We start from the raw sequence: 26,384 nt of genomic DNA on the forward strand, positions 1-26,384 counted from the left end.
AGATTTGGCCAAAAATAAATCTAACATGATTGTGACTTTGCCCAGGAGAAGGTGCGCTGTCTTTGGTGGCAAAGAACCTGGGTTCAAATCATGCATCTGATGCTTACTGCCTGTGTTACCTTGGGCAAGACATTTACTCTGGCCTCAGTTTCCTCGTCTGTAAAATGAGGAGCAAGACTTGATGGCCTATCAATTTCACAAATCTATGATCTTAAGAGAGGCCTAGCTTTTAGAAAGAAGGAGGTCATGGGCCCGTTGGATTCTGCCCTCATCACGATCCCATCTAGATTGTCATGTTCGTTCCTAGGCCCGTCATTGAAAAAGGGTGTTGATAAGCTGAAGAGTACCCCTGGGAGACAGCTGGGATGTCAGAGGGCGCCGATGACCTTCACACTTCATGAAGGTCATCTGTGGAAGGAACTGGTGTTGTTCAGCTTGGAGAAGAGAGAACTCATGGGTGATGCAGGAGATCCCTGGAATAAGGGGGATTGGACTTGTTTTGCTTGGTCCTAGAATGAAGACCAGTAGGGCAGAATCAGACCGTTGATTAGACCCAAATGGAAAATGACAGCCTCCATCACTCCCTGTTGGTCAGGTTCACTTAATCATTTTCTAAGAACCTAACAGTGTTTTGAGTTGGAGGTTGAACATTTGGGGAACCAAGGAACTCTAACAAAAAGACACTATGTTTAAATAAATACAGTCACAGTCACTACAGAGAAAGTTAAATTAAACTGTCTACCATTTTAATTCAACAAGCATTTCAAAAATTAAATTCCTACAGAGATCAGTTGTCAGACGCAGCTCCTAGCCTTGCTGGAGTTTAATGACCTATATAATTCCTTTAATACCTCCAGGATCAAAGAGTCTGTGTACATGCTTCACTAGGGCAGGTCATACCTCCTTTTGACAAAAACCTTAGTTTAATAAATGGCTGCCCCAAATTACTGGGGCTTTAGAAAATAAATCTCCCTTGGCCACCTGGGTAATAAACCTGTCAGAATTTAGCGAGGCTGATCCTCTGATCTGGTCTGTCCTGGAAACCTTCCCAGCTTGATTGATTGATACCTGTCAGAGTTGGCATTGTTTTTGAGATGTACTAGTGAGGCATCAGGGGAGAACCCCAAGGAAGGGGCATATTAGGTGGATGGGGGTATTGTAAAATAACTCATGAAGAATGCTCCAAGTTCAGGGCTAAGGCAGGAAAGGGCATTTTCAGCTGGGGGGGAGATGGATCTCAGAAGGAGATGGAATCAGAGACAACTTCCTGGAAGGAGTGATTTATTGTAGAAACTGAAAGCAGACACAGCATTGGAAAATGGTGGTTTTGATTCTGAGAGCCAGATCCGTTAAACCTAAAGCTGGGTATTTGTTGTTTTAGGCATTTGGTCTCTTTTCAAGAAAGAAGTTACATTTTGGGTCTAAATTCTGTAGTAGTGAGTCCATGAGTGAAAGTGACATTGGTTTCTCTGTACCCCATCCCCTTGGCCCCCCCCCCCCACTTTCCGCAGGGTACAACAGTTAGAAGAAGAGAACACAGAACTAAGAACCACGGTGACCCGTCTAAAGTCCCAGACAGAGAAATTAGATGAGGTAAAATTTTTTTTTTAATTAATACATTTTTTGTTTTTACATTACCTCGATTTCCAAATATTTTCCCCCTGGCTTTTGGTGTTTTAGAAATTGTCAGTTGTTTTGAGGCACAGGCAAGGCAAGATCTGGTGTGTACGTGAGTAGGGATGGGTGGAAGGAACACAGTGGGTTTGGGGTTTTGTTGGCTGACTCTCTCCCCGCTCCCTTCAGATATCAGTCCCCATCTCCTTTGGGGACAGTGTCCCATCTCTAAATAGTGTTGGGTGTCTCGCTCATTTTCAGGAGCGGCAACGGATGTCTGACCGGCTAGAAGACACCAGCCTCCGGCTCAAGGACGAGATGGACTTGTACAAGCGGATGATGGACAAGCTGCGGCAGAACCGGATAGAGTACCACAAGGAGCGAGAGGCCACTCAGGAGGTGGGGCACCTGCATTCAGGATCACCCAATGCTGGGGTCCAGTTAGTAAAGCATCACAGTTCGGCCATCTGGGTCCATTGGAGGCCTGGGTTCCCCAAGAAACCCATTTAGCAGAGACATTGTGGTGTAGGGGGCTTAGAGTCAGGAAAACCCGAATTCCTCCTTAGACACTCACTAGCTGAAAGAGGCAGCCTAGGCAAGTCATTTAACCTCTGATTGCCTTAGTTTCTTCATCCATAAAATGAGGGGCTGATCTTCCAGTTCCTCATCTGTGATCTAGCCCTAGGAGAAGTAAGTAGTTAAGTATTATGAATGTCATTTTTCAGGTAAGGAAATTGAGGCTGAGAAGAAATTCAGGCTCCATCCATCTTTAAATTTATGAGCCTAGTAATACCGAGTTACCCATGTTTTGTGGAACATAAATTCCTAAGTAGGTAGGGACTCATTTTTTGTCTTATGCCCAGAGCTTGATAGAATGGAACACAGTAGGTGCATAATAAGTGCTTGTTACATTGAAATGAACTTGATGTATTTGGGACCTCATTCCTACAGCTCATTGAGGACCTGAGGAAGGAGCTGGAGCACCTCCAGCTTTACAAACTGGACTGTGAGCGGCCTGGTCGGGGACGAAGCTCCTCTTCTAGCATGAGTGAATTCAATGCCCGGGCTCGGGAAATCGAACTGGAACATGAGATCAAGCGGCTCAAGCAGGTGAGTCAGGGACCGTGGACTCCAGTGGGGTGGGGTGGCAAAACACAAGTGCATCTGCTGCCTAACCTTTTCTTCCAAGATGGAGCAGAGAGAAGATGCAGCAACCACACATAGCAAGAGCCAGGTTACTTTCAGTAGCATGTCTCGAGCCCCCACCAGAGCCTCACACCAGGCAAAGTGACAGAAAACTAGGTAGATAGATGGAGAGGTAGGCAGATGGATGGAGAAATAACTGGATAGATGGAGAAGTAGGCAGATGGATGGAGAGATAAAGAAATAAATAAAGAGATAGGTAAATGAATGGATAGATGACACATTTATCCAATCAAGAGGCTCGAGGTCCTTAGGGTGGGCAAGGCTCCTGGTAAAAGAGGGGGAAAACTGAGAGTTACTATAATGTAAAAGACAAAATATATAAAAGGGAAAAAAATCCCTCATTGGCCCTAGGAGTTATATTAAAAATAAAAAAGACTTTAAAGCACTTAGAAATTTTCTTATAGTAGAGGAAATTAAGAAAAAGGCAAGCTGAGTGCCAGGGAACTAGATAAAAGTAAGAACTGGCAACCACTCATCTTATTTCTATATAACTTTAAGGTTTACAAAGTGCTCTAAAGAAAGGCAGTAGGAAAAATAGAAGATTTGGAATTTCAGGTCTTGAATTTGAATCCTGGCTCTTTCACTTACTGTCCAAGTGACCTAGGGCAAGTCACTTCCTCCTTCGGCATTTTGGCATTGCTGTGACCCCCTCAGGCCCCTTGCATGGGATCCAGCCCCGTGAGGTGGAGAGTTCAGTCTTCTTATCGCCATGTTTTGGCTGAGCCCTACAGCTAGTAAGTAGTTGATGTGGGAGCTCAAACCTGTCTCTTGGCTTTATGTGCATCACTGTCAGTCTCTCTAGAATTACGGAATGTACTTTTCACTGTTCTACTCCAACATCCTCTGTAGGCTAAGACTACAAGTTGCACAGAAGGCACCGATCTGCACTGGTAGACGGAGTTTCCTCACCTTTGTAGCCATGTCACAAGTTCAGTTTGTAACTCTATCCCTTTATAGGGTAGGAGGGAGAAGAAGATCAGACAGAGTGTGAATCTTGGGCACTTTCTAGCGGTGTGATTCTGAGAGGGCAACCTATCTCTGCCTCACTTTCTTCATCTCTAAAAGGGGAATGATAATAGAAGCTAAACTTCATGGGGTAGTTGTCAGGGTCAAGTTAGGGAGTGTATGTACAATGCTTTGTAAACTTTAAAGTTCCATAGGAAAGTTATAGTATGTTATACGGGGGTGGTGGTGTTCTTAACTATGTGATTTTTAAATAAGCAGCATAGTGGTATAGCTGATAGGGTGCTTGCCTCAAGTTAGGAATATCTGGGTTCAGATCCTGCCCGTGACTGCGTACTAACTACGTGCCCCAGCGTGAGATACTCTCTCTGAGCTTGCTTCCTCATCTGTAAAATTGGATTAGTTGGGGTCTGGGTTGCTAAGGTCCAGGGCCAGGCCTGGGGGGAGGCAGGAGACATCTGCCTCAGGATCCCACCTCTGCGTGACCACTGTGGGCAAATCACTTCCCTCCCAGAGCTTCGTAAATGCAAAATGTAGCGCCACGATTGTGAGGATCAGATGAGATGAAGTCCGTTGATCTCCTTGTAAACACTGAAGAGCCGGATAGATTGGAGTTGTGATTGGCGCAAAGCCTTCCCTGTGTATGTCCAAGGATTGTCTTGTTCTTTCTAGTGCAGGGATTTTTAACCTGGAGTCCTTGACCTTGGATGGGAAAACAACAGCGTCTTTATTTTCACCAGCCTCTAGCTGAAGTTTATATTTTCTTCATTGTGAATGTGGGCAACAAATATGGTTCTGAGAAGGGCTCCCCTGGCTTCACCGGACTGCTGCAGGGGTCCGGGACACAGTGACAACAAAGAGCCCCTGTTCTGGAGAGAGCCTGGTGGGGAGCCCATAAATACAAGCCCATGAATCTCCCGTCTTTGCACAGATGGTGCTTTCAGATGACTTCCCCCAAAGCACAGCTGGGCACATTTCCGTGGTGTGCTGGGCACGTTCCTTGGCTTAAGCCTCTCCTCTCTGCCTCTGGATACAACTCCCTGCCCTGCTCCTTCCCTTTCCACTCATATTGTTACACTGAGCCAGGCAGGGCCCCTGGATCAAAAACTCACTCCACCCATGCTGAGGTGGATAGTAGCCACTCTGTGTCAGGAGCAGGATTGCAACCCTGGGCTTCTTGACTCTAAGGCTGGTGTTCTAGCCATGTGTTTTCACTTCCCAGGCAAGTGCCTCGACCCTAGCTGGAACCCAATATACCCATTCCCTTGGAAGGATGTGAGGGGACCTGAGCTAAGGGCTTAATTTTAGTTGAACCTAGTTATTTCTCCTAAGAACTCCTTCCTCTTCCCTGCCTCATGAATTTCCTCTCCTCCTGTAGGACACATCCCAAGCGCTACCTTCTACAGGAAACCTGGTCCCCTGACCAGCTAGTGACCTCCCTCACTAGGTTACCTCATTGTGTCTACTCCTTCTCTATGTGTATGCACACTGTCTCCCCAGGAGAATAGAAGCTCCTTGAGGGCAGGAACTGTTTCCCTTTTGTCTCTGTATAATCATTGTCTAGCATGGCGCATAGTAGGTGCTTTATGACATACTGTTTGGTCACCTCCCTCTCGGTAGACTATAAACTCCTTGAGGGCAGGCACTTTCATTTCAGTGGTTGAATCCCAAGCCCTAGCTCAGTGCCTGGTACATAGTAGGTGCTCACCACTTGTTGACCGATCGATTGATCGGTGACCTCTAACTCTTCTGTTTCCCTTATGCTTTTGACAGGAAAACCAGAAGCTCCGAGACCAGAATGATGACCTGAATGGGCAGATTTTAAGTCTCAGTCTTTATGAAGCAAAGAATCTCTTTGCCACTCAAACCAAGGCCCAGTCTTTGGCAGCAGAGATCGACTCAGCCTCCCGGGATGAGGTAAGGACAGGCTCAGTCCCTGGATCCTTAGGAAAGGCATTTTTTAAAAGAGAAAAGCATTTCTAGGTGACTCGTTGGACCCTGGACGTGTGTAAGTGCTCTGATTCCGGTCTAAGAAACTCTCTTGCCCCTGCAACGGACAAGGGGCAAGATTGGCAGATGCTGCACTTTGCCAAGAAAACTCAAGTTAAAGTGATTTTGAGTCGCAGAGGTGCAGATCTAGACCTGAAGAGACCTTAGAGGCCATCTTGACCCCCTTTATTTCACAGATGGGGAAACTGAGGCCTAGGGAGATGCGTGGGACAATAGATTTTGAGCTCAGAAGGACCTCAGGCCTTCTTGTCCAAACCCTTCATTTTTAGATATGGGGAAACAGGCTGGGAGAGGTTAAGAACTTGCTCAGGATCACACAGTTAGAAATTGTCAGAGGTGGGATTTGAACCCAGGTGCTCCTGTCTCCAAGTCAACACCACAGTATATTTAACCTGAATTTTAATGAATAACCACAGGAATTCTCTTTCAATTTGCTCCATAGCTCAGGAAGTTACTGCCTCCTCTCTTTACCCTGCTCTTCATCCACCAGGATTTTTATAAATGCATTCTTTTCTTTCTAGTGTTGATTTAGAGTTCGTTTTCTCATTTACCCTTTGCCATAGATTTTGGATCTAAAGAGTAATAATTTATTAAAATAATAATAATAATTGTAATGTTTTTAAAATAAATTTTTTATTTAAAGGTATCGTTTGTTTTTGCTTCACTGACATCCCTTTCCAGGGATCATTTTACTAAAAACATCTTTTTCTTCTCCTAAAACTTAAAAACAAGAGGCAGGCATCTCCCTACTGGGCCAGTCTCTTAGAATTGCCGTGTCTTATGGCCTTGGACAACTCAGAGAGTCTCACTGACTCTTAGTTTTCTCAGGTGTAAAATGAAGGCATTGGGCCAGATGGCCTCTGAGGGGCTTTCCAATTCCAAATTTGCTCCCTCAGGCCCCTGTAGCCCCATAAATACTGCTTGATGTCACAGCAATGATCCATTTCAGGGCTAGGAATCTCTTTAGGTTCCTGAAGTAGAATTCTTACCCAAAACCAAATGTTTCAATTTTTTTTTTAACATAGGAGAACTTTCGACTCCTTTCCCCAAGTTAAAAGGAAACCTTATCTCACCTGATCGGTCCATTGTGACCCATACCCAGCCTAGCTTTTTTGGATACCTGGTTTTCTTCAGCTGAGGTCTCTGTGCTTGCGCCAGTCAGAACAGGGGAGGATCCTTGGCTTTGCTTGCAGAAGATTGGGTTTTCATTGGGCATCTCTTATCTGTCCCTCTCAGCTTATGGAAGCCCTCAAAGAACAAGAGGAGATCAACTACCGCCTGAGACAGTATATGGACAAGATCATTCTCGCCATCCTGGACCACAACCCGTCAATCCTGGAGATCAAAAACTGAAAGAAGATGTAGGGGTCGAGGTGGGAGTGGGACCAATGAAGAGCTTGGGAGAGCAGCAGCCACCCGACACCTTCTGCACATGTCACTGGATTTAAGAGTCACTAATACTGTAAATGTCTATACATACAGCCATGTGTGTGTGTGTGTGTGTACGTGTGTGTATAATTGGGTATGAAAGAAAATGTGTGTGCGAATGTTGATATTAAGGATGGTGTGGGGTTGATCCTTTAGTCACAAAGGTCTACTTTGGTTAGCTTTTCATGCACTTTGTTGTACCTTTGCGGGAAAGAGGGTTGGCAGAGGGGATAGGAGGACATTGTTATTGTAATAACAATATAACTGGAAGTTTGTGTCTTAGATATTGGCTGAAATGACTACCTCTGGTTGTAAGGATTTTTTTTTAAAGGTCTATCTCTATTGTTGGAGGTGCTCCCTCACCTCCTACAGAAGGGAGAACAAAACAATGACTTTTCCAGTAACTTGAATACCTAGCAGCCTTGTGATTAGGATTAGCTTGATATCATTCTCCCTTTGCCTTCACCGGTGGCACATCCTGCCAGGGCACAGATATTTGGGCCAGGAAAAAGAAATTGGTCTTTTAGTAGAAAATCATGGAGGAAAAAGTCACTGCTTCTGATGTTTGGTGTGTTTGGGGGTAGAGGGTTTATGACTACCATAATCACTTGCTGGCAAAGAGTGGTTTGTCACTTAATGTCTACCTCCTCCATTTCACACACCATTCATAATGACCAGTGGCTGGTTCTGGGTTGGTGTATGAATGGCTTTGGGTCTAACGAGCATTAAGCAGCTGTTTCTATAACTTAACCCCAGTTTTCAGGGGACTTAGAATTCAAGCTGTTTAATTTTTTTCTGGGTGGACTCTCAGCCTTTATTTTTTAAGGTTTTCCTTGCACTCCTACATTCCTACTACCTCCCCCTTTGTTTCTGTGTGTGTGTGTGTGTGTGTGTGTGTGTGTGTGTGTTTTGTGTATATGTGAGAGAGTATGTGTTGTTTATTTAAGAAAATGAAGATGCTTCATTTTGTGTTTGTTAGGGAATAGATGTTTGGAAAGAGTGGGGGATGGTGAAGGCGTAAGTCACTCATAGTTGAACCGAAGGCTCATTTTGGGGTGAGAAGGGTTTTATTCCCAGCAGCTTTCACCCCACACCATCACCTTCCATCCCTGGACATCTGAATGGCCAGCATCTAGATCTGCAAGCCTATGGGCCATGTCTGTGTAGGGGCTGAAACCAACATCCTCAGAGGTTTTGGATCTAACCAAGAAGGACTTGCTTACCCATATTTTTAAGTCCCACCCGATGTGGCCTGACATGGTGGTGTCTGTGTCTGTAATCCCAGCTATATAGGAGGCAGAAGCCAGCAGATCGCTTAAGCTGGGGAGTTCTGAGCCTTAGGGTGCTAAGTCAGTTGGTTGTCTGCATTACACTTGGAATAAATATGGTGAGCCTCTAAGTGCGGGGGGCCACCAGGCCTCCTAAGGAAGGTCAAACTGGTCCAAGGGAGGAACTGAGTTGGTTATTCATCAGCAGTTTAACTGGGAGTATGCATAGCCCCTACCCTTCCAACCCAGGCTAGATAGAAAAGACCCATTTTTTAAGCCCCACTAGATGTACCCAGCACAATCCTGAAGCCAGGCTGTCTCTTCTTGGGGTATGGGGTTTTGCCATCAAAGGAGTTGGCTACAAAATCAGGGTCCTGCACTCTGCTAGGATGTGAAGCTCTTTTGTTCTAAATATTCAAGCAGCCCTTTGTTACCTGCACTGAAGAGAGAGTGAGGTTGTCTGTGGGACATGACTGGAGTAGCCCAGGAGAACTCGGATAGACTTTCATCATTCTCCCAACACTTGGTGGGGGATTCACACTGAGTCTTTTATCTACACTTACATAGAAACTGAGCTCTTTGGCAGTTGGCAACATCTTCCTCCCCCTCCCCCTGAAATTTGCACATTCGTCTTAAATTTTTATAGCCCTTTGTAATGCATTTCTCCCTTTCCCTTAATCTAAAAAAATATAACTTTATTTTTCCCTTCAGTTCCTTGTTTTATTCAGCACTGTCATGTGAAAAAGAATGTCTGGGCATGTTGGAGAAGGGGATGTGGAGGGATCATAATGAGACTAAGGCGGGGAGCCATCATGGAAGCAAAAATGGAAGGGAATGTTTGGGTTTTTTTTCTCCCGAATTTAAAAATGTGGTCTATGAGAGCAGCTACAGGAGCTGGACTTTCCCCTAACACGAGATCTTGGCAATTTTGTAAGCTGAGTTTTCCCCTAACAGGGAAGACTGACAAACAGGAACTTTTGTTTTATGTAGGGAATAATGAATTAGCCTCCAACACGTACAGGCCACGTGACCCTGGGCAAATCCCCAGGAGACTCTCAAAGACTGAAATTACTGAGTGGGCACCTTTCTGCATTGGTAGAGGGAGTTTTCTCACCTCTAGTTCCCTATAGCAGTGACATCATAGATCCATTCCAAAAAGAATTAGTGGGGCAGGTAGGTGGTGCACCAGCCCCAGAGTCAGGAGGACCTGAGTTCAAATGTGGCTCCAAACAGTTGACACTTACTAGCTGTGTGACCCTGGGCAAGTCACTTAACCCTGATTACCTCACCAAAAAATAAATAAAAAGAATTAGCCACTCACATATATTGACCTATTAACAGCCCATGGGTGATCAGTCTTCTGAAGATTCTCAAAGTCCTCAGGAAAGTCATTTCTATAGGCCCACTTGAGATATGATACTCCATGGGAAATCCAGTAATGAAATGGGTATGAAGAGAAGGTTAGATATTAAGGGGAGAGGATCTAGGAAAAGGAAAATTGGATGAATGGACTGGAAGAGGCAAGGGAAAAAAAAATGGGAAAGCAAGTGGGGGAGGGGAGGCAGAAATTAAAAAAAAAACAGAACTCCAGGGATGGCAATCATATCTTAATTCAGCAGCAAAAGAGAATTCAATATGTTTTAAGCAAATGAAAGAAAAAGAGATCAAGAGCCCCAGCACATTTAGGCCTCCCTAGCGATCATCCATAGAAAGAGGTTAAGAATAGAAAGTTTCAAAAAAAATGTCAGTTGACGTATTTTTTTTCTTTTTGTGTTTGTTTTGATTGTACCAAGTACAGTATGTGTTGTGTTCCACCATCGAGGTCTGCCTCAGTGGGGACACCTAGAAAAATTGTCAGGTGCCTGAGCTGCCATGAATAAAATATATGGAGAAATTTGTGCCTGGTGCAGAGGATCCAGCCTTGTAAACAAACAGAAGCAGACAGGAGTCCTGGAAACTTTCTTGTTCTCAGTCCCTCTTCTAGGAGGCACCCAGGCAGGTCTGGTGTCTTTGCTTGTTTCTTTCCTCATTTCCGAGGTAGCATTAGGTGCTTCTTTCTCTGGGTTGGTGGCTGTTTGCACAGCTGTTCAAAGGAGAAAGAGACATTCTGAGATCAGAGAGGCCAAACACTGGTGTGGTTCTCTCCCTTTCCCTCCTCCCTCCTCCTCCCTCCATTTTCCCTTTCCCCCTTTCTCTCTCTCTCTCAACACCTGATCAAGTCTTATGTAACACTTATTTAAAGTTAAGTTCAGTGTAGGTGTTTTAATGATTTTTTAATCTTTAAAATCAATTATTGAGGTCTTTTTAAAATACTTTTAAAAGTTGTCAGAATCAGTGGTAATTAAGCTGACCCGCTTCATTCAGCCCAGTGGACCAACAAGTGTCATTGTCTAAATAGTGAGCCATGAGGCAAGTGTGGAAGGCGTGTGTGTGTGTGTGTGTGTGTGTGTGTGTGTGTGTGTGTGTGTGTGTGTGTGAGAGAGAGAGAGAGAGAGAGAGAGAGAGGAGGGAAGAGGGAAATGAAAGAGAAACTAGCTGCCATTTTATCTGTGATACTGCATCTTTTTCTTCTCCTTTTGGGTCAAGACGTATAATCTTTTTGTTCAGTAGGGACTTGTTACCTTCATATCTACCTTAAGACCTTCCTTCTCACTTCTGTGTCCTCCAGGTCTGTTTTGTTTAGATGAAATTTGGGGACAAAGAATAAAGGCTGCCATCCCAGATGGAAACGCATAGGATCATAGTCTTAGAACTGGGAGGGACCTTTGGAAGGCCATCCAGTCCAACCCCCTCATTTTACTGATAAGGAAACTGAGGCACTAAAGAGAGGAAGTGGCTTGCCCAGGGTCAAACAGCTAGTAAGTGTTAAAGGCAGGCTATGAAAAATTTCCATACAGTTTGACTGGCTTTTGTATGGAATGTGACAGAAAGCAAGCATTAAGACAAGGCAGTGAAGGCATAGAAAGAAATCAACTTCTGTTTTTTTTTGTCTGGGTCTTGGGTTTGGGTTTTTTTTTTTCCGTGAGTACTAGAAAGTTTTGGGGTAAACAGATGGGACTTTACAATTCCCTGAGGGAGAAGTTTGAATGGGAAGCTTTCTGTAGCCTCTTCCAGTTCCAGGTATAGGATTTTATGACTGTACTCCATTCCCTGCTGGATGCATGCCAGGGAGTCAGGTGGGGATGTGAGTAGGCAGGAAGGAGTATCCTGCACCTGAGTGCTTTATGTATATTATCAAATTTGACCCTCACAAAAACACCCTGTGTGGTAGATACTATTATCAACTCCATTTTACAGATGAGAAAACTGAGGCCAAGAGAAGTTAAGAAATTTTCTAGAGGGCACAAAGCTAGTTAAGTATCCAAGGCAGGACTTGAACCCAGGTTTTCCTAATTCCAATTTCAGCACTCTAGCCACAAGCGGCTCAGTTACTCATCTTGATGAGTGAGCCAGGGAAAGTCATCTCTCTGGACTTAAATTTCTTCCTTATGGAAAAAGGGGTGTAGGTGGGGGTTGGACTAGATCAACAAATCAGGCATTTGTGCCAGGCACCATGTAAGAGGCTGGGAATGGATACAAAGACAAAAGCGAAACAGTTTCTACTCCTAAGGAGTTTACATTCTAATGGAAGAGGTTTATGTCAGTTTCTTACTGGGAGTTTCCTTTCCTCCCTTGCTTCAGCATGAAGGCACCATTAGGGCTCAGGGTAGATGTGTTCCACCTGAAGTCCTTCTGGCTGGCCAGGACCTCCCCCTGGTGGTTATAGAGTGAGTTGTTCATGGGCACCATGGCTAGTGTCTCCGTCAGATGCCAGCAGCCCCATCATCGAGCCTGGAAGTGGGCTGATTGCCCTGATATTTGTCAGAGGTGGAATCGAGCCTGATAGAACAAATAAAGGCACCCTTCTTTTTTTCTGTAGACACAGACCCCTGGAAGCCTCAAAGAAGTCCACAGTTGCTTTTACCTTCACTGAAGGAAATGTATATCCAGTCTGGCACTTTGGGCACCTGCCCAGCTGTAAGAGATGAGTGATGGGGGTCCTCTGCATGGACTCCCTCCCCTTCCGGTGCCAACCCCAGATGATCTTTGGGTGGTCTTTACAGTCCTGTCCAGTTCTAACAGAGGCACTATAGTATAGGGCAGAGCTTATAACCTAGGGTCTAAGGACTGTCCCCCATCCCCCTCCCCCCTGCAATGGTGACAAGGAGTCAGTCCATGAACTTAGATGGGAAAAAATTTAAGTTTTTATTTCCATTTTCTTCTGACGTTTCTTTCAATTATGAATGTAGGCAACAAATATTATTCTGAGGAGTCTATGGGCTTCACCAGATTGCCATTGGGGTCCAGAACAAATAAGGTTAAGAACCTGGATAGAGAGCTGGCCTCAAATCCAGGGATACTTGAGATATCATCAGTTACCTTGGAAACAATATGAATGGGAGGCAAGTCTGTTTTTTCACGGATTCTGCATGTGTGACTTTTTTTATAGCTTTAGAAGAAATTGGCACAGCTCTCTAAGGAATTAATGAAATTCTGGGGAGTTTCAGGTTGTAGCATATTGTGTATGCTAATGGACAGTGTTTTAACTTTGGTAGTCACCATGCTAGGGCAGACTAAGCCTCAAGGATTCCTGGGAGACTGATCGTTGCTCCTTTTAACGATGATACAAGTTACATGAGATGTTAATCAAGGATTATTTAAGTCTCCCACATTGACTCACACCCACAAGGCTTTTTCCCCTGGTATGTGGTTTCATTGGCCAAATGATTCAGGATCTCCTTGGAAAATGGTAGGATTTTCTCCCAGAAGCCTTGAGGACCAGTAGCTGATGCCCAGGAAGGGTCTTCTGAACAGCTTGTCAAGGAATAAACAAAGGTAAAACTGAGTCAATAGACAAAGAGGAGACATAGAATTCAGGTTCATATATGGGACAGTTAGGTGGCACCATAGTGCATAGTGTCAGGTTTCTGAGTTCAAATCTGGCCTCAGACACTAGCTAGGTGACCGTGGACAAGTCACTTCACCCTGTTTGCCTCAGTTTCCTCATCTGTCATATGAGCTGGAGAAGGAAATGGCAAGCCACTCCAGTCGCTTTGCCAAGAAAACCCCAAATGGAGTCACAGAGAGTCAGAGGAAAAATGACTGAACAGCAACAAAAACTCGGGTTTATAAGATCATGTATTTGGAACTAGAAGGGACCTTACGGGCCATCTAAGTCTAAACCCCTCATTTTGCACTTAAAGGTCACATGTATAGTAAGCTCCAAAGACAGGATTTGAACTTGGGTCCTCTGACTCCATCTCAATACTCTTTCTACTGGCTTTGTAAATTTTGGACTAGTCGCTTCTTCTGTCCTGTCCTTTGGACTTGCCACTCTAAATCCTATGATTTTAAATTGACTTCACCTCTTCATTGGCTTACATGAAGGCTTTTTCCTCCAAACATACTCGGGAATTACACTTTCTTCTGCCTTGCTGAGTAGAAGAGTGGTGCCTTCATTTCCTTTGCTGCCAGGATTTGCTGGGGGAGGGTAGACCAAAGGAAACTTTCATGAGAGTTGCCTTAAAGTCAACTCAACTCCTTTTCCGTTCCCATTAGACCTCCCTCTGTACCTCCTGCCCCTCCCCCAAAACAAAAAAACAAAACTATGCTGCCATCTTTCCCTAAATCGGCTCATTTCTATAGCTGTCTCACTAACGCATGGTCAGGCCAATGGGTTGAAACCAACAGCAACGAGCAGGACTATAGTGAGTTTTCTTGATTCCCCCCACCCAAGATGGCAGCAATAAATTTTCAAGTTGTTAAGAGTACAGATATGAATGATGATTGAGTTTGGAGAATGTTTCAGTGTAATGGAATTGGGTTTTGGCAGGGGGGTGGTGTTTTTAGGTATAGCAAACTCAGCAAATAACGAGGTCTAACTGGGTCATGAGTCCAAGGAAAGATTGAGGGGACACTGTGTATCAGAGTTGTCTGGTATAATTGTGTCAAGGGTGAGAGTTTGGTTACATCTAAGGTCTTCAATAACTAACTCTGGTGGTTTGGAGCAGTAGGGATCGTGTAAATGAATTAACAGTTCAAGGAACATCCATCAGCTGGGTATTGGTGCTAAGTATCTCTTCCTTTCTCTGCCTTTTCTCCTTGACCCTTGACATCTCTTTGGGAATCAGGAAGCCTTCTGGGTAACTACTGTTGGTAGTTCACTTTGGGATGCAAGAGTTTTTATTCTGGAGTCTAGCTGGGAGTCCAGAGTAGTAAAGATGGTGGAAATGAGAACAGCTCGACTTTAGAATGGTTCCTGTCTTTTCCAAGCTTGAAAAAACTGGAAAGAATTTGGGTGTAGGGTGGGACTCCCCCCAGAGGCCAACTGGACAAAGGTCCTGATGGAGGTAATCAATATTCATGATCATCCATCAGTGGGTAGATTCACCAGTGGCCTGAGCTCTTAACCATGATGCCCAGGAGTAGCCTGTCCTAATGGACTTGTGGTTGAACCACATCAGCTGGGGGCGGGGGGGGGGGGGGTGGTGAAAGAATAGAATGGAGGGCTGATACTGGTTGAATAGCCCTTTTCTTATCTCCCAGCTTCGCTTTGGGACACCCACTCTCTGAAATCAAACACTAACAACTCACTGTGTGACCTTGGGCAAGTCACTTTCCTTTTCTGGGCCTCAGTTGCCATTTCTGAAAAATGACCAGACTGAATTTCAGGAATTCTGCTTTGATTAGCTGAGGGATGAAAATCCAGGCTTTAGATAAGTGGACAGCATGGTGGGGAAGGGACCAGACACACACTGTACTTTTCCTTTGCCATCTTTCAGACCCATGGGTGACTTGCTGCTGCTTAAATGAGGAAAGTAGGGAGCTGAGGAATATCTAAAACAACCTTTGAGAGAAACCTGTTTCTACCAAGCTTAGATCTTTAATGGAATGTGGCCACACTGTACGCACACAACTTGGTTTCCTACACCAGGGTCACACTGTTATGTTAAACTTGTATGGGATTTGGAGTTTGGTTTTTTTTTTTCCCCTCCTAAACTTAGATGTTCCTGACGTGGCTGTAAGCCTTCAAATCTCTCTCCGGCTCTGATTTTCCAGGGAGCGGGAAGTTACATTCCGAAGCTATCCGTGTTGTATACCCACGGTATGCTTGAAATACTGTTTGCACTTGAATGAATTTTCCTAGAAACTGCATTGTGGGACCATTTGCTTTTTTTTTTTTTTTGGCTGTGTTGCCCAGGCCATATGGATCTCTTGTTTGCATGTGTTAGGGGTCTTTTGGATGTGTGCCTTTCCTTCACTGTCTTGACTGTACAGAATTTTTCACATTTACCTGTAATTTGGGATACTTTTTTTTTTAACTCACTTGTCCTATGTAACCTGGCCCTGGTTTCCCTCTCCCATGACCTGTAAATGTATAAATACAATGGACTGTATTTGAATTTCATGAACCATGAGGAGATGTAAAGAAAATAAATATTCACGGACAGGTCTACGCCTACACTCATACTTCTCCAAAAGATTCGGGCCCTTTAAATTACTTTCCACTTGGCAATGAACATTGATCATTTTGTACAGATTATTATGCTCATTATTTTGGAAAGATTAGGGGAACACAGAACAATTTAGCCCTTCTTTGACTGTCATACACATCCTATTTTAGAAGTATCGTATATGAGAAAACAGTTACTCTTGTAAAACTACTGCCCATAGAATCCCAGTAACACACTTGAGGAAGGAGCGGGGTTTGCAAATACTGCTGTCACATTACAGATTCCTGATCGGTTTTGTTGGGTTAGCTTCAAACAGCTGCACAGGATTATTAGAAGAGGAACAGCTTCCAGTCTGGCTGTTACCCTTGAAAACCAGGGGTAAAGCAAGGGTAGCTGCCTGAGTACCACTAAGTAGGAGCCCAGCTCCTGTGAATGTGGTGGTTTGGGCCACTAAACCCAACAGAGTTTAATAGATCCTGCTTGATGCAGAAGGGATTTATTGATGAGTGTAATTTTAAACTTTCAATTAATTTAGATGAAGTAATCAAACCATGTGATTTTTAGGTAATTTGATGAAGAAACCCTCCCTGACAAACAAATGATCTCTTTTGTTCTAAGATGTGGGCAGCTAATAACCACCTTTCCTTTGTGCCCAGTTTTCCTGGAGCCCAGGAAAAGGGAAGAGATTTGGCTTCCTGTTCCAATGCAAAATTTATATATGTAGTCATCTAAAAAAGGTTAGAGTTAAAATTCTGCCTTGAGCAAAATAGAGTTCACTGCAATGACCTTAATCTGGAAATTTGTCTCAAGCCACTGGGGTTGGGGATGATGCTGGGACTTCACAGCAAGAAACCCCTGGGGCAGAGAGCCAGGTATACACTCTCCTCCTGTCCTTGGGTTCCTCTGACAAGGTCATGTAACCCAGGGGAGGAGGCGGGCAGGAATGGTGCTTCTTTCTCTCTGTGTCCCAGAATCTCTATAACCTCTGGCTGGATTTTACTCTGAAAGGAAAGGGCTCTTACTGATATTGGGTGAGCCCCATCCAGGGAACTGTAATGTTGTATAGACAAAGGTGTAAATAAATGATTTGCTTTTCTTGCCTGACTCAGAGTATCTCTTTAATATGGGGCAGGGGGGAGTCTACAGCAAGAGGAGAGGGAAATCAAGGATGTAAAACCAATAACATTCAAAAGAGAAAACAGTTGAAAAAAATATTCAATCTCATTAATAACCAAAGAGATGCAAATGAAATCAAATTTGAATTACTGGCCTGCTTATCAAATTGGTTAAAAAAATGCATGGAAACTCAGTGGTGGAGAACTGATTGTTGACCTCCCATTGCTTGTGGAATCTTTTTAGATAACAGTCCAGCAGTTCACAGTTAAAGTTATGAAAAGAATTACAGTCTTCGAACTAATAGTTGTATTGTTGGCACCATAGAAAGCAAGACAAAAAAGCTGTCAGTTCAAAGATTTTTATGACATCATTAGTTCTAATTCCCTCCCCTCCTAAAACAACAACAAAGAAACAAAACCTAGATGCAATCTGATTATCCCGCAGTAAAGAGAATGGCTAATAAATTGTGGTATATCGGTGGTCAAAGATTTTCATAACATCGTCACTCCTAATTCTGAAATAAATACATAAACAAACTAGAAGCAATGTGAATGTCCCTCAGTAAGGAAGTAAGTAAACTGTGGCATGTTGGTGGTCAAAGGGGTTTTTTAAAGCATCATTCTGAATTCTTAAAAATGACCAGAAGCAATCCAAATTTCCTTCAGTAGGGGAATGGTGAAATAAATTGGGGTACATAAATGTTTTGGTGCCATAATGCAATTAATGTAATAAGGAATATATTATGGAAAGTCCTTTATGAAATAGTGCAAAGTCAAAATAAGCAAAAGGCGGGAGTATGCAACTACAGCCTTTATGAGTGGAAAAGGAAGTGAGAATGAATGGGTGAAGAAGAGGAGGTGATGATGTTTGCACATTTCATGTGCCAAAGTGGATTTATTTGAATCTAAGTATCTACAGTACAATGCTAATTGGTTGTATGAGTTTTCATATGGCTTATGGGGAGCATAATTCAATCAACTTGTTCTTTCTCCCCTTTTTTTAAAAATTTTACTTATTTTTAGTTTTCAACATTCGCTTCCATAAGATTTTGAGTTCTAAATTTTTCTCCCCTTCCTTCTCCCCCCACCCCAAGACCATGCAGTCTGATATAGGCTCTCCATATACATTCACATTTTCACATTAGTCACGATGTAAAGAAGAATTAGAACTAATGGGAGGAACCACGAGAAAGAAGAACCAACAACAAAAAGTAAATAATATACTCTGACCTGCATTGAGACTCCATAGTTCTTTCCCTGGATGTGGATAGCATTTTCCCACTTCTGTCCTTGAAGGGATGATGCCACAGCCCTTCAGGCCAGGGAGCTTAGCCCAACCAGTCCTATGCTTTTGGGTAGCATGCCCAGTCCTGTTAGGGCTACGGACAGGGATGGCCATAGATTCTTTCTGGGGTCATGGTAATCATGCCCGTCATTTAAGGTTTTATAATCTTAGTAATATGTTTCTACAGCAGTTTTAGGGTTTTACAAAATGTTTTCCTTGTAATAACTGAGATTGGTCGTACAAATATTGCAGTACCCATCTTAATTACCCATGGAAAGCTGGAATTTCAGAGAGGTGTAGGAACTCGCCTGGGATAAAATAGCATCAGAGCCACAATTTGAACCTGTCTCCTGGCATCTAGGTGGCCCAGAACGGGGAGAGCTGGATTTGGAGTCAGGAAGACCCTTCCCCTGGTAAATCACCTCATCTCTCTGTTACTCAGTTTCCTCATCTGTATTTGATTTGATTTGATAGGCCTTCAAGGCCCTTTCTAGCTCTAAATCTACAGTCTCAGTGATGCCTTTCCCACTCTATTAAGGTATTGTTGGAAAGTATTGTTCAGTGGAGCAAAGCATGGGACCCTTTTGGGGCCAGGTAATGTGGTCTTAGCTCCACAATTAGAGTGAATAAACATGTTTATTATGAGAAGCAGCTTAGGGTATTGCATTGAGAACTGATCTCAGAGTCAGAAAAGACCTTGGTTCTAGTTCTCTTAACATCACCTGCCTGCATGACCCCCAGCAAATCCCTGCTCCTCTCGGAGCCTTTAGTCACCCTCTAAGACTATAAGTTGGAGAGAAGGTTCTGACCTACATTGGTAGAGGGACCTTATTCCTTGGGAGGCTTCTATGCTGATGAAATCCCAGGTCTGGCCCAAAACAAAATATAAAAAGGTTTTTATTCTTTGAAATTGAAGAAGCGGTCAATCCAAGGTGAGCTTTATTATTGGTATTATTTATTATCACTAGACCTTTTATATCATATATAACTAGACCTATTATAACTGGACTTTTTAATATATAACTACATCTTACATAGTATATATAACTATGCCTTTTATATTATATATAACTATACCTTATATATTATGTATAACTAGACCTATTACAACTAGACCTTATATATATAACTATACCTTATGTATTATATATAACTGCACCTTATATATATAACTATGCCTTTTATGTCATATATAACTAGACCTTGTATATTATATATAACTGGACCTATTATAACTAGACCTTATATATTATATATAACTATACCTATTATAACTAGACCTTATATATTATATATAACCAGACCTTACATATTATATATAACTGGACCTATTATAACCAGACCTTATATATTATATATACCTATTATAACTAGACCTTATATATTATATATAACCAGACCTTATATATTATATATAACTATACCTATTATAACTAGACCTTATATATTATATATAACTAGACCTTATATATATAACTATACCTTATGTATTATATATAACTACACCTTATATATATAACTATATCTTTTATGTATATATAACTACACCTTATATATTATATATAACTGGACCTATTATAACTAGACTATATATATGTACATATATATAACTATACTTTTATATTCTATATAACTAGACCTTATATATTATATACCTAGACCTATTATAACTAGACTTTTTATATACTACTAGACCTTATATATTATATATAACTATACTTTATATATTATATATAACTAGACCTATTATAACTAGACCTTATATATTATATATAACCATACCTTTTATATTATATATAACTAGACCTTATATATTATATATAACTAGACCTAATATAACCAGACTTTTTATATATAACTAGACCTTATACATAATATATAACTACACCTATTATAACTAGACTTTTTATATATAACTAGACCTATTATAACTAGACCATATATATAACTATACCTTTATATTATATATAACTAGGCCTTATATATTATATATAACTAGACCTATTATAACTAGACCTTATATATTATATATATAACTAGACCTATTATAACTAGACTTTTTATATATAACTAGACCTTATATATTATATATAACCACACCTTTTATATTATATATAACTAGACCTTATATATTATATATAACTAGGCCTATAATAACTAGACCTTATATATATATTATATATATATATAACTAGACCTATTATAACTAGACTTTTTATATATAACTAGACCTTATATATATAACTAGACCTATTATAACTAGACCTTTTATATATAACTAGACCTTATATATAATAACTAGACCTATTATAACTAGACCTTATATATTATATATAACCATACCTTTTATATGATATATAACTAGACCTATTATAACTAGACCATATATATAACTATACCTTTATATTATATATAACTAGGCCTTATATATTATATATAACTAGGCCTATTATAACTATACCTTATATATTATATATATAACTAGACCTATTATAACTAGACTTTTTATATATAACTAGACCTTATATATTATATATATAACTAGACCTATTATAACTAGACCTTTTATATATAACTAGACTATATATATATATATATATATATATATATGTATGTATATAACTAGACCTTTTACTTAGCCTTACTTTTGTCCTTGCGTGTGGAGTTTCAAAATGTATTTTTCTATCTACACCCAGTTTTCTCTTTCCTGGTTGGCCCTATGGCAGGGACCCATCCGGGATGTCCCCTGGGAAGATCTGGGTGCTAGGCTTACATTGAAGAGAATCAAGCCTTGATTCAATGATAATAATGATATAATCCAGTGAATAATTCAATTAAATTTATTTCCACTACTGCCACTACTAGCAATGCTACTTAGTATCTGTGTGTGTGACCTGAAGCCCCCTGCTCTTCAGTTTTCTCCTCTGTAAATTGAAGAGCCGCTAGGGGGTGCCATAGAGCACAGAGCCCTGGGCTTGGAGTCAGGCAGACTCACCCTCCTGAATTCAAATCCAGCTTCAAACACTTACTAGCTGGGTGACCCTGGGTAAGTCACTCAATGCTATTTGCCTCAGTTTCCTCATCTGTCAAATGAGCTGGAGAAGGAAATGGCAAACCACCCCAGTATCTCTGCCAAGAAAGCCTCAAATGGGGTCATAGAGAGTTGGACGTGACTAAACAACAAAATGAAGGGGTTGAAGTAGTTGGTCTATATGGGTTCATTCCAGCTCTAATCTGTGATCATATAGCATCCTTTAGCTATTCCCAGATTCAGCCTGACTGTTTGGGGTAATTTTTCAATTTGTAGCCCATCCAATATTTTACTCTATTGCTAGTCTATATCAATGAAAGTCCAAGAGCAAAAGCATTTGATTAAGGCACAAAACAATTGTAAACAAAGGAATCAGGAGGTTAAATATTCTCTAAACCCATACACAAAGGTGTACAATCTCTTATACTTCCAGGGAAGTAATATAATTGCCCTTTGATCCCGCCACCTCCCCAACAGTGGGGGTGGGGCACAATCACTTAACTCATCATCCTATTGGGGGATGCTTACAATGTGGTGCTATCTACCTTTTGGAGTGCCTTTCCCGGATTCCTAGCGGGTAGGGTGGAGAATGACCGAAAGGGTCTTTTTGTCCTGAAGTCATTGTGGTCCAAATAAAGTATTCAGATTCAGAGGCTGTACCACTCCACGTGGTTGGTTTCTCTTCTGCCACCCCCTTACTTCAGTTCCACATGTATATCCTCTGGCTCCTGTCTATTCTGCTGATTTTTAAACTTTCTATCTTATAGGGTACTCCCCCACCAATCAGAGTTTTTGACTGACTGGTGATATTGCTACACTGTAGTCATATATACAGCCCAAGTCAATATAATCTGCCAAAGGCATAGATCATATCAGGTCACTCCCCTATTCAAGAACTATCAGGTGCTCCCTCTTTTCTATAAGATAAAATATAAGCCCACACTGGTTTTTAAGGCCTTCCACAATCAGACTCTAATCTACCTTTTTAGACATTTCACAGTAGTCCACTTAGTTTTTAAATACCAACTAAACTGGAGAGCTGTTCCCCAAACACAGCACCCCATCTCCCTTCTTGGTACTTAAAATGGGCTCTCTTATCTGTGCCTTCCAGACTCAGGTCTGCTATACCCCTCCCTCCAAGCTTCTCTTATCTTCCCAGTTGTAAGTACTTTCTCTCATCGTGTTACCCTGAATTTACAGACCTATGTCTGGGCTGCATTTCTTCCATTAGAATGAAAGCTCTTTGAGGGTGGGCACTGTTTGGTATCTGCCTATGTAATTCTAGCACCTAGCATAGGCCATGGCACACTATCAATCAATAACCATTTATTAAACACATTATGCTAAGCACCAATGGGGATACAAAGAAAGGCAAAACCAATCATAGTATCTTGGATTTAGGTCTGGAAGGTGGCTTAGAGGCCATCTCTTTCATTGTACAATTGTGGAACCAGAGACCCAAAGTGCCTTTCCCGGGGTCACACAGCCAGCATTTCTCAAAGGTAGGACTTGAACCTACATCTTCCCACCCAGCTCTGAATCCACTCACAATGTCTCAGTCGGGGTTAATGAATTTTCTTAACGAAATTATGGAACAGTGATAGTCTTTCCTTTTTTCTCTAGGGAAATCCTCTTAAGTCTAAGCAAAAGTTGTGCTCACTGAAGGATTGAGCCAATATTATTAAATGTTGACCTGCATATGAACTCGGGCAGGGGTGCTAATAATTATCGTAACAATTGACATTTACGTAGTGCTCTTTTCTATTTTAAAATAAACTTTATACTAAAATCTATTTTATTTGTATCTTTGTTTTTGTCTTTTTCATTTAAATTTTAAACTTAATTTTTTTAATTAAAAATCTATTTCCTCTCCCCTCCCATGGAGAAAAAAAGACAAACAAAACTCTTGTAACACATATGAATAGTCAATCCAAACTCCCAAATTGACTGTATCCAAATATATATATGTGTGTGTACATACATACATTGTACATACACATGTACATACACATGTACACACACATGCATATACATACACATACATATACATATACATATACATATACATATACATATACATATACATATACATATACATATACATATACATATACATATATCCTGAACCTTGGGTCCATCACCTTTCTGTCAGGAGGTGGGTAGCATGCGTTTTCCTTGGCCCCTCTGCAATTGTGGCTAGTCACTGCCTCGATCAGAATTTTAAAGTCTTTCAAAGCTGATTTTCTTTACAATGCTGTTATTATAAAAATGATTGTTTCTGCTCATCTCACTCTGTATCAGCCTATACAAATCTTCCCAGGTTTCTCTTAAATCATTCCTTTTGTTGTTCCTTATGGCACAATAGTATTCCAATGCATTCATATACCAATAACGTTTTTGGTCATCTCCAGCTGATGAGTGCCACCATACTTTCCAGTTCTTTGCCATTACCACACACAAAAAAAGCTGTTATAAATACCTTTGTATACATGGACCCTTTTTCTCTTTCTTTGCTCCCTTTGGGGCACTTTCAAGGTTACTAAATTAGGCATTTTCCAGCTGGGGAAAATGAGAGAGGTTTAAGTGACTTAGTGCCAGGGGTATGATTCAAACACTGGTCTCTTGCCTGACTCCAAGCCCAGTATTTTTGGCATCACAACTGCCTCTCTAAGCCAGAATAAGAGATACAATTTCTCCCAATGATCCTGCTCGGGGTCTTGCCCAGATGGGTGAAGATGAAGGCTACTTTCATATTCATAAGATCATGAAGCTAAAGCTGGACAGCGATCTTCGAGGTGACTTGGCTAAGGTCACATAGGGAGTAAGCATCCGAAGCGGACTGGCTCCAGAACCACAGAGCTCTTTCCATTGTACTGTGATTTCTCAAGCTCAGCTTTTTAGCTGCAGACAGCCTCCTTCCACCTCCCTGCAGTTGGGGACAGAGGACTGGTGCATATTTACTAGTTGAGGCATGGGGATGATTAAAAAGCACAGGGACAAAACCAATTTGGAGCCCTTACAGGAAAACAGCTGACACCTGGCTGGGTGTTAGCAAAGCGGGAGACACACACTTGAGGTCATGGGTTGGAAGCTGTCAGTGATCTGGCTGGCCCCCGCTAATCCTTCCAAACAGCCCCTTGGAGCCTGGGGCTTGGGAGGTGGGGAAGCAGTGGGTGGTGGGTGGCTTTCTCTGTTAAATCTCAGTTTAGAGATGAGTCACCACCCTGTGGAATTGCCTGCTGAACGTGATGTCTTTGTATAGCTGTCATATTCATAGGAGTCTCGATTTTGAAAGGGGAGGAACTTGTGAAGTAATCTACAACAACCCCCTCATTTTTCAGATGAAGAAATTAATGCCCCAGAGGTGATTTAACTTGCTGAAGGTCACACAGTCTTCCACTTCCAGGATCCTTGGGGACAGAGAGAACCCAAAGAAAATCAAGGAGAAATCCCAAGATCTCCCCTGAGCCAAGAAGTACTCCTACCAATCCTATCACAACTACCCGTAAAATGGGTGTTGGAGGTGGGTTCTTCCAGTGTCCTGCCCCCATATGCCCTTGACCAAAAGATGGAGAGTAGCCAATAGAAACACCCTGGGTGAGCACCACACATGGAAAACTGGGACTGAATAATACTAGCTGGCATTTATAGAGAATTTACAAAGCAAAGCACTTTACCATATCATCTCAGTTTCTCATTTGGTCCTTGAAATGACCCCATGAAGTGCTAGGATTATTACTATTTTACAGCTAAGGAAATAGGTTGAGAGGTTGCCCACAGTTCCTGAATGTCTGAGGCAGGATTCGAACTCTGGACTCCCTAGCTTCAAATTTGCTAGTTACTGGAGAAATGGAAGTTGGAAGTATCTACTGCCAGTGGAAGGAAAAGTCCCAATGTCAGAACTCTGGAGTTAATAGGCCTCATTGTGGATGAAAGAGCCAAGCCCAATAGTTGTCTCCGGTTTAAAAAAAAAAAAGGTGAAAGTTGTGGGGAGGGGTGTTCTAGAGCCTTGGATGCAGAGATGCATAGCCTAGGGCTGGGCTCTGAGTCAAGAGATGTGGGAAAATCCACCCAAGTGAGCCGAGGCACTTCGTGTTTGGGAGAGTCCCTGATACAAAGGTTATACATGGGATAATAACCATGTGTGGCAAACTGGGGCATCCCCCCTCACGTGTGGAGTTCCAGAAAAGCCCTCCCAGTTTCAGGGCTTTCTGTGGATCTCCATCCACTCAAAAGATTAGTTTTCCATCATCACCTCCTGATGTGTTTACTGGGCTCTAATCCATCTTCTTAGAGTAAGGGCACGTTAGGGGCCATCCCACATTCTGCACTCCAAACAAACTGACCGGTTTGCTAATTCCTGTACATGACAAGACACTTCCCAGCTGTGTGGTTGCACATGTCTGGAATGCCCTCTGTCCTCTCCTCCACCCCTTTGGAAGCTCTTCATCCCATCCTTGGCTAGAACTTTGGGGTTAGAATCTGGAAGACCTTAATTTCGATTGTGCCTCAGACACTTGCTAGCTGTGTGACCCTGGGCACTTCATTTAACCTCTCTGGGCCTCAGTTTTCTTAACTATAAAATGGAGACATTGACACCTGTCCATCAAACGAGATAATATGTAAAGCACTTTACCAACTTCAACATACTACAGAGACTTATTTTTACTAATAGTTCATCAAAGTAGAAAGATCCCTGCTAAGTATTGAATGCACAATCAATATTCCAGTATACTTTTTACCAATACACACTTCATTATTTGTATGATTTTATTTAGAAAAACTGCACTGGAATAGGGAGATAGCTCCACCTGTATTTACAGGTATAGTTTTAGACTCCCCTCTTTCCATTCCTTTCCATCTTTCTCCACTTACAACAAGAGGAATTTTAGAGAGTGTTCGCTAATAAGTAATTTAGAAGCTCATTAAGTCCCTTATAACTAGTCGGAGCCTCGTGTCACTGACGCTTCC

At 42.0% G+C, this 26,384-nt stretch overlaps 1 protein-coding gene across 1 annotated transcript in view; it reads left to right on the forward strand.

Moving 5' to 3' along the window:
• RAB11FIP4 (RAB11 family interacting protein 4) overlaps positions 1-7,503 on the forward strand; it is a 56,777-nt gene extending 49,274 nt beyond the window's left edge. The window contains exons 9-13 of the mRNA XM_036768539.1: positions 1,512-1,593; positions 1,876-2,013; positions 2,566-2,724; positions 5,557-5,700; positions 7,030-7,503. Coding sequence (XP_036624434.1) covers positions 1,512-1,593; positions 1,876-2,013; positions 2,566-2,724; positions 5,557-5,700; positions 7,030-7,146 — 640 coding nt within the window. The 3' untranslated portion in view covers positions 7,147-7,503. The remainder of the gene's footprint in view (positions 1-1,511; positions 1,594-1,875; positions 2,014-2,565; positions 2,725-5,556; positions 5,701-7,029) is intronic.
• Positions 7,504-26,384: the final 18,881 nt, after the last annotated feature.

This window comes from Trichosurus vulpecula, chromosome 7, assembly GCF_011100635.1.
Source record: "Trichosurus vulpecula isolate mTriVul1 chromosome 7, mTriVul1.pri, whole genome shotgun sequence".
NCBI lineage: Eukaryota > Metazoa > Chordata > Mammalia > Diprotodontia > Phalangeridae > Trichosurus > Trichosurus vulpecula.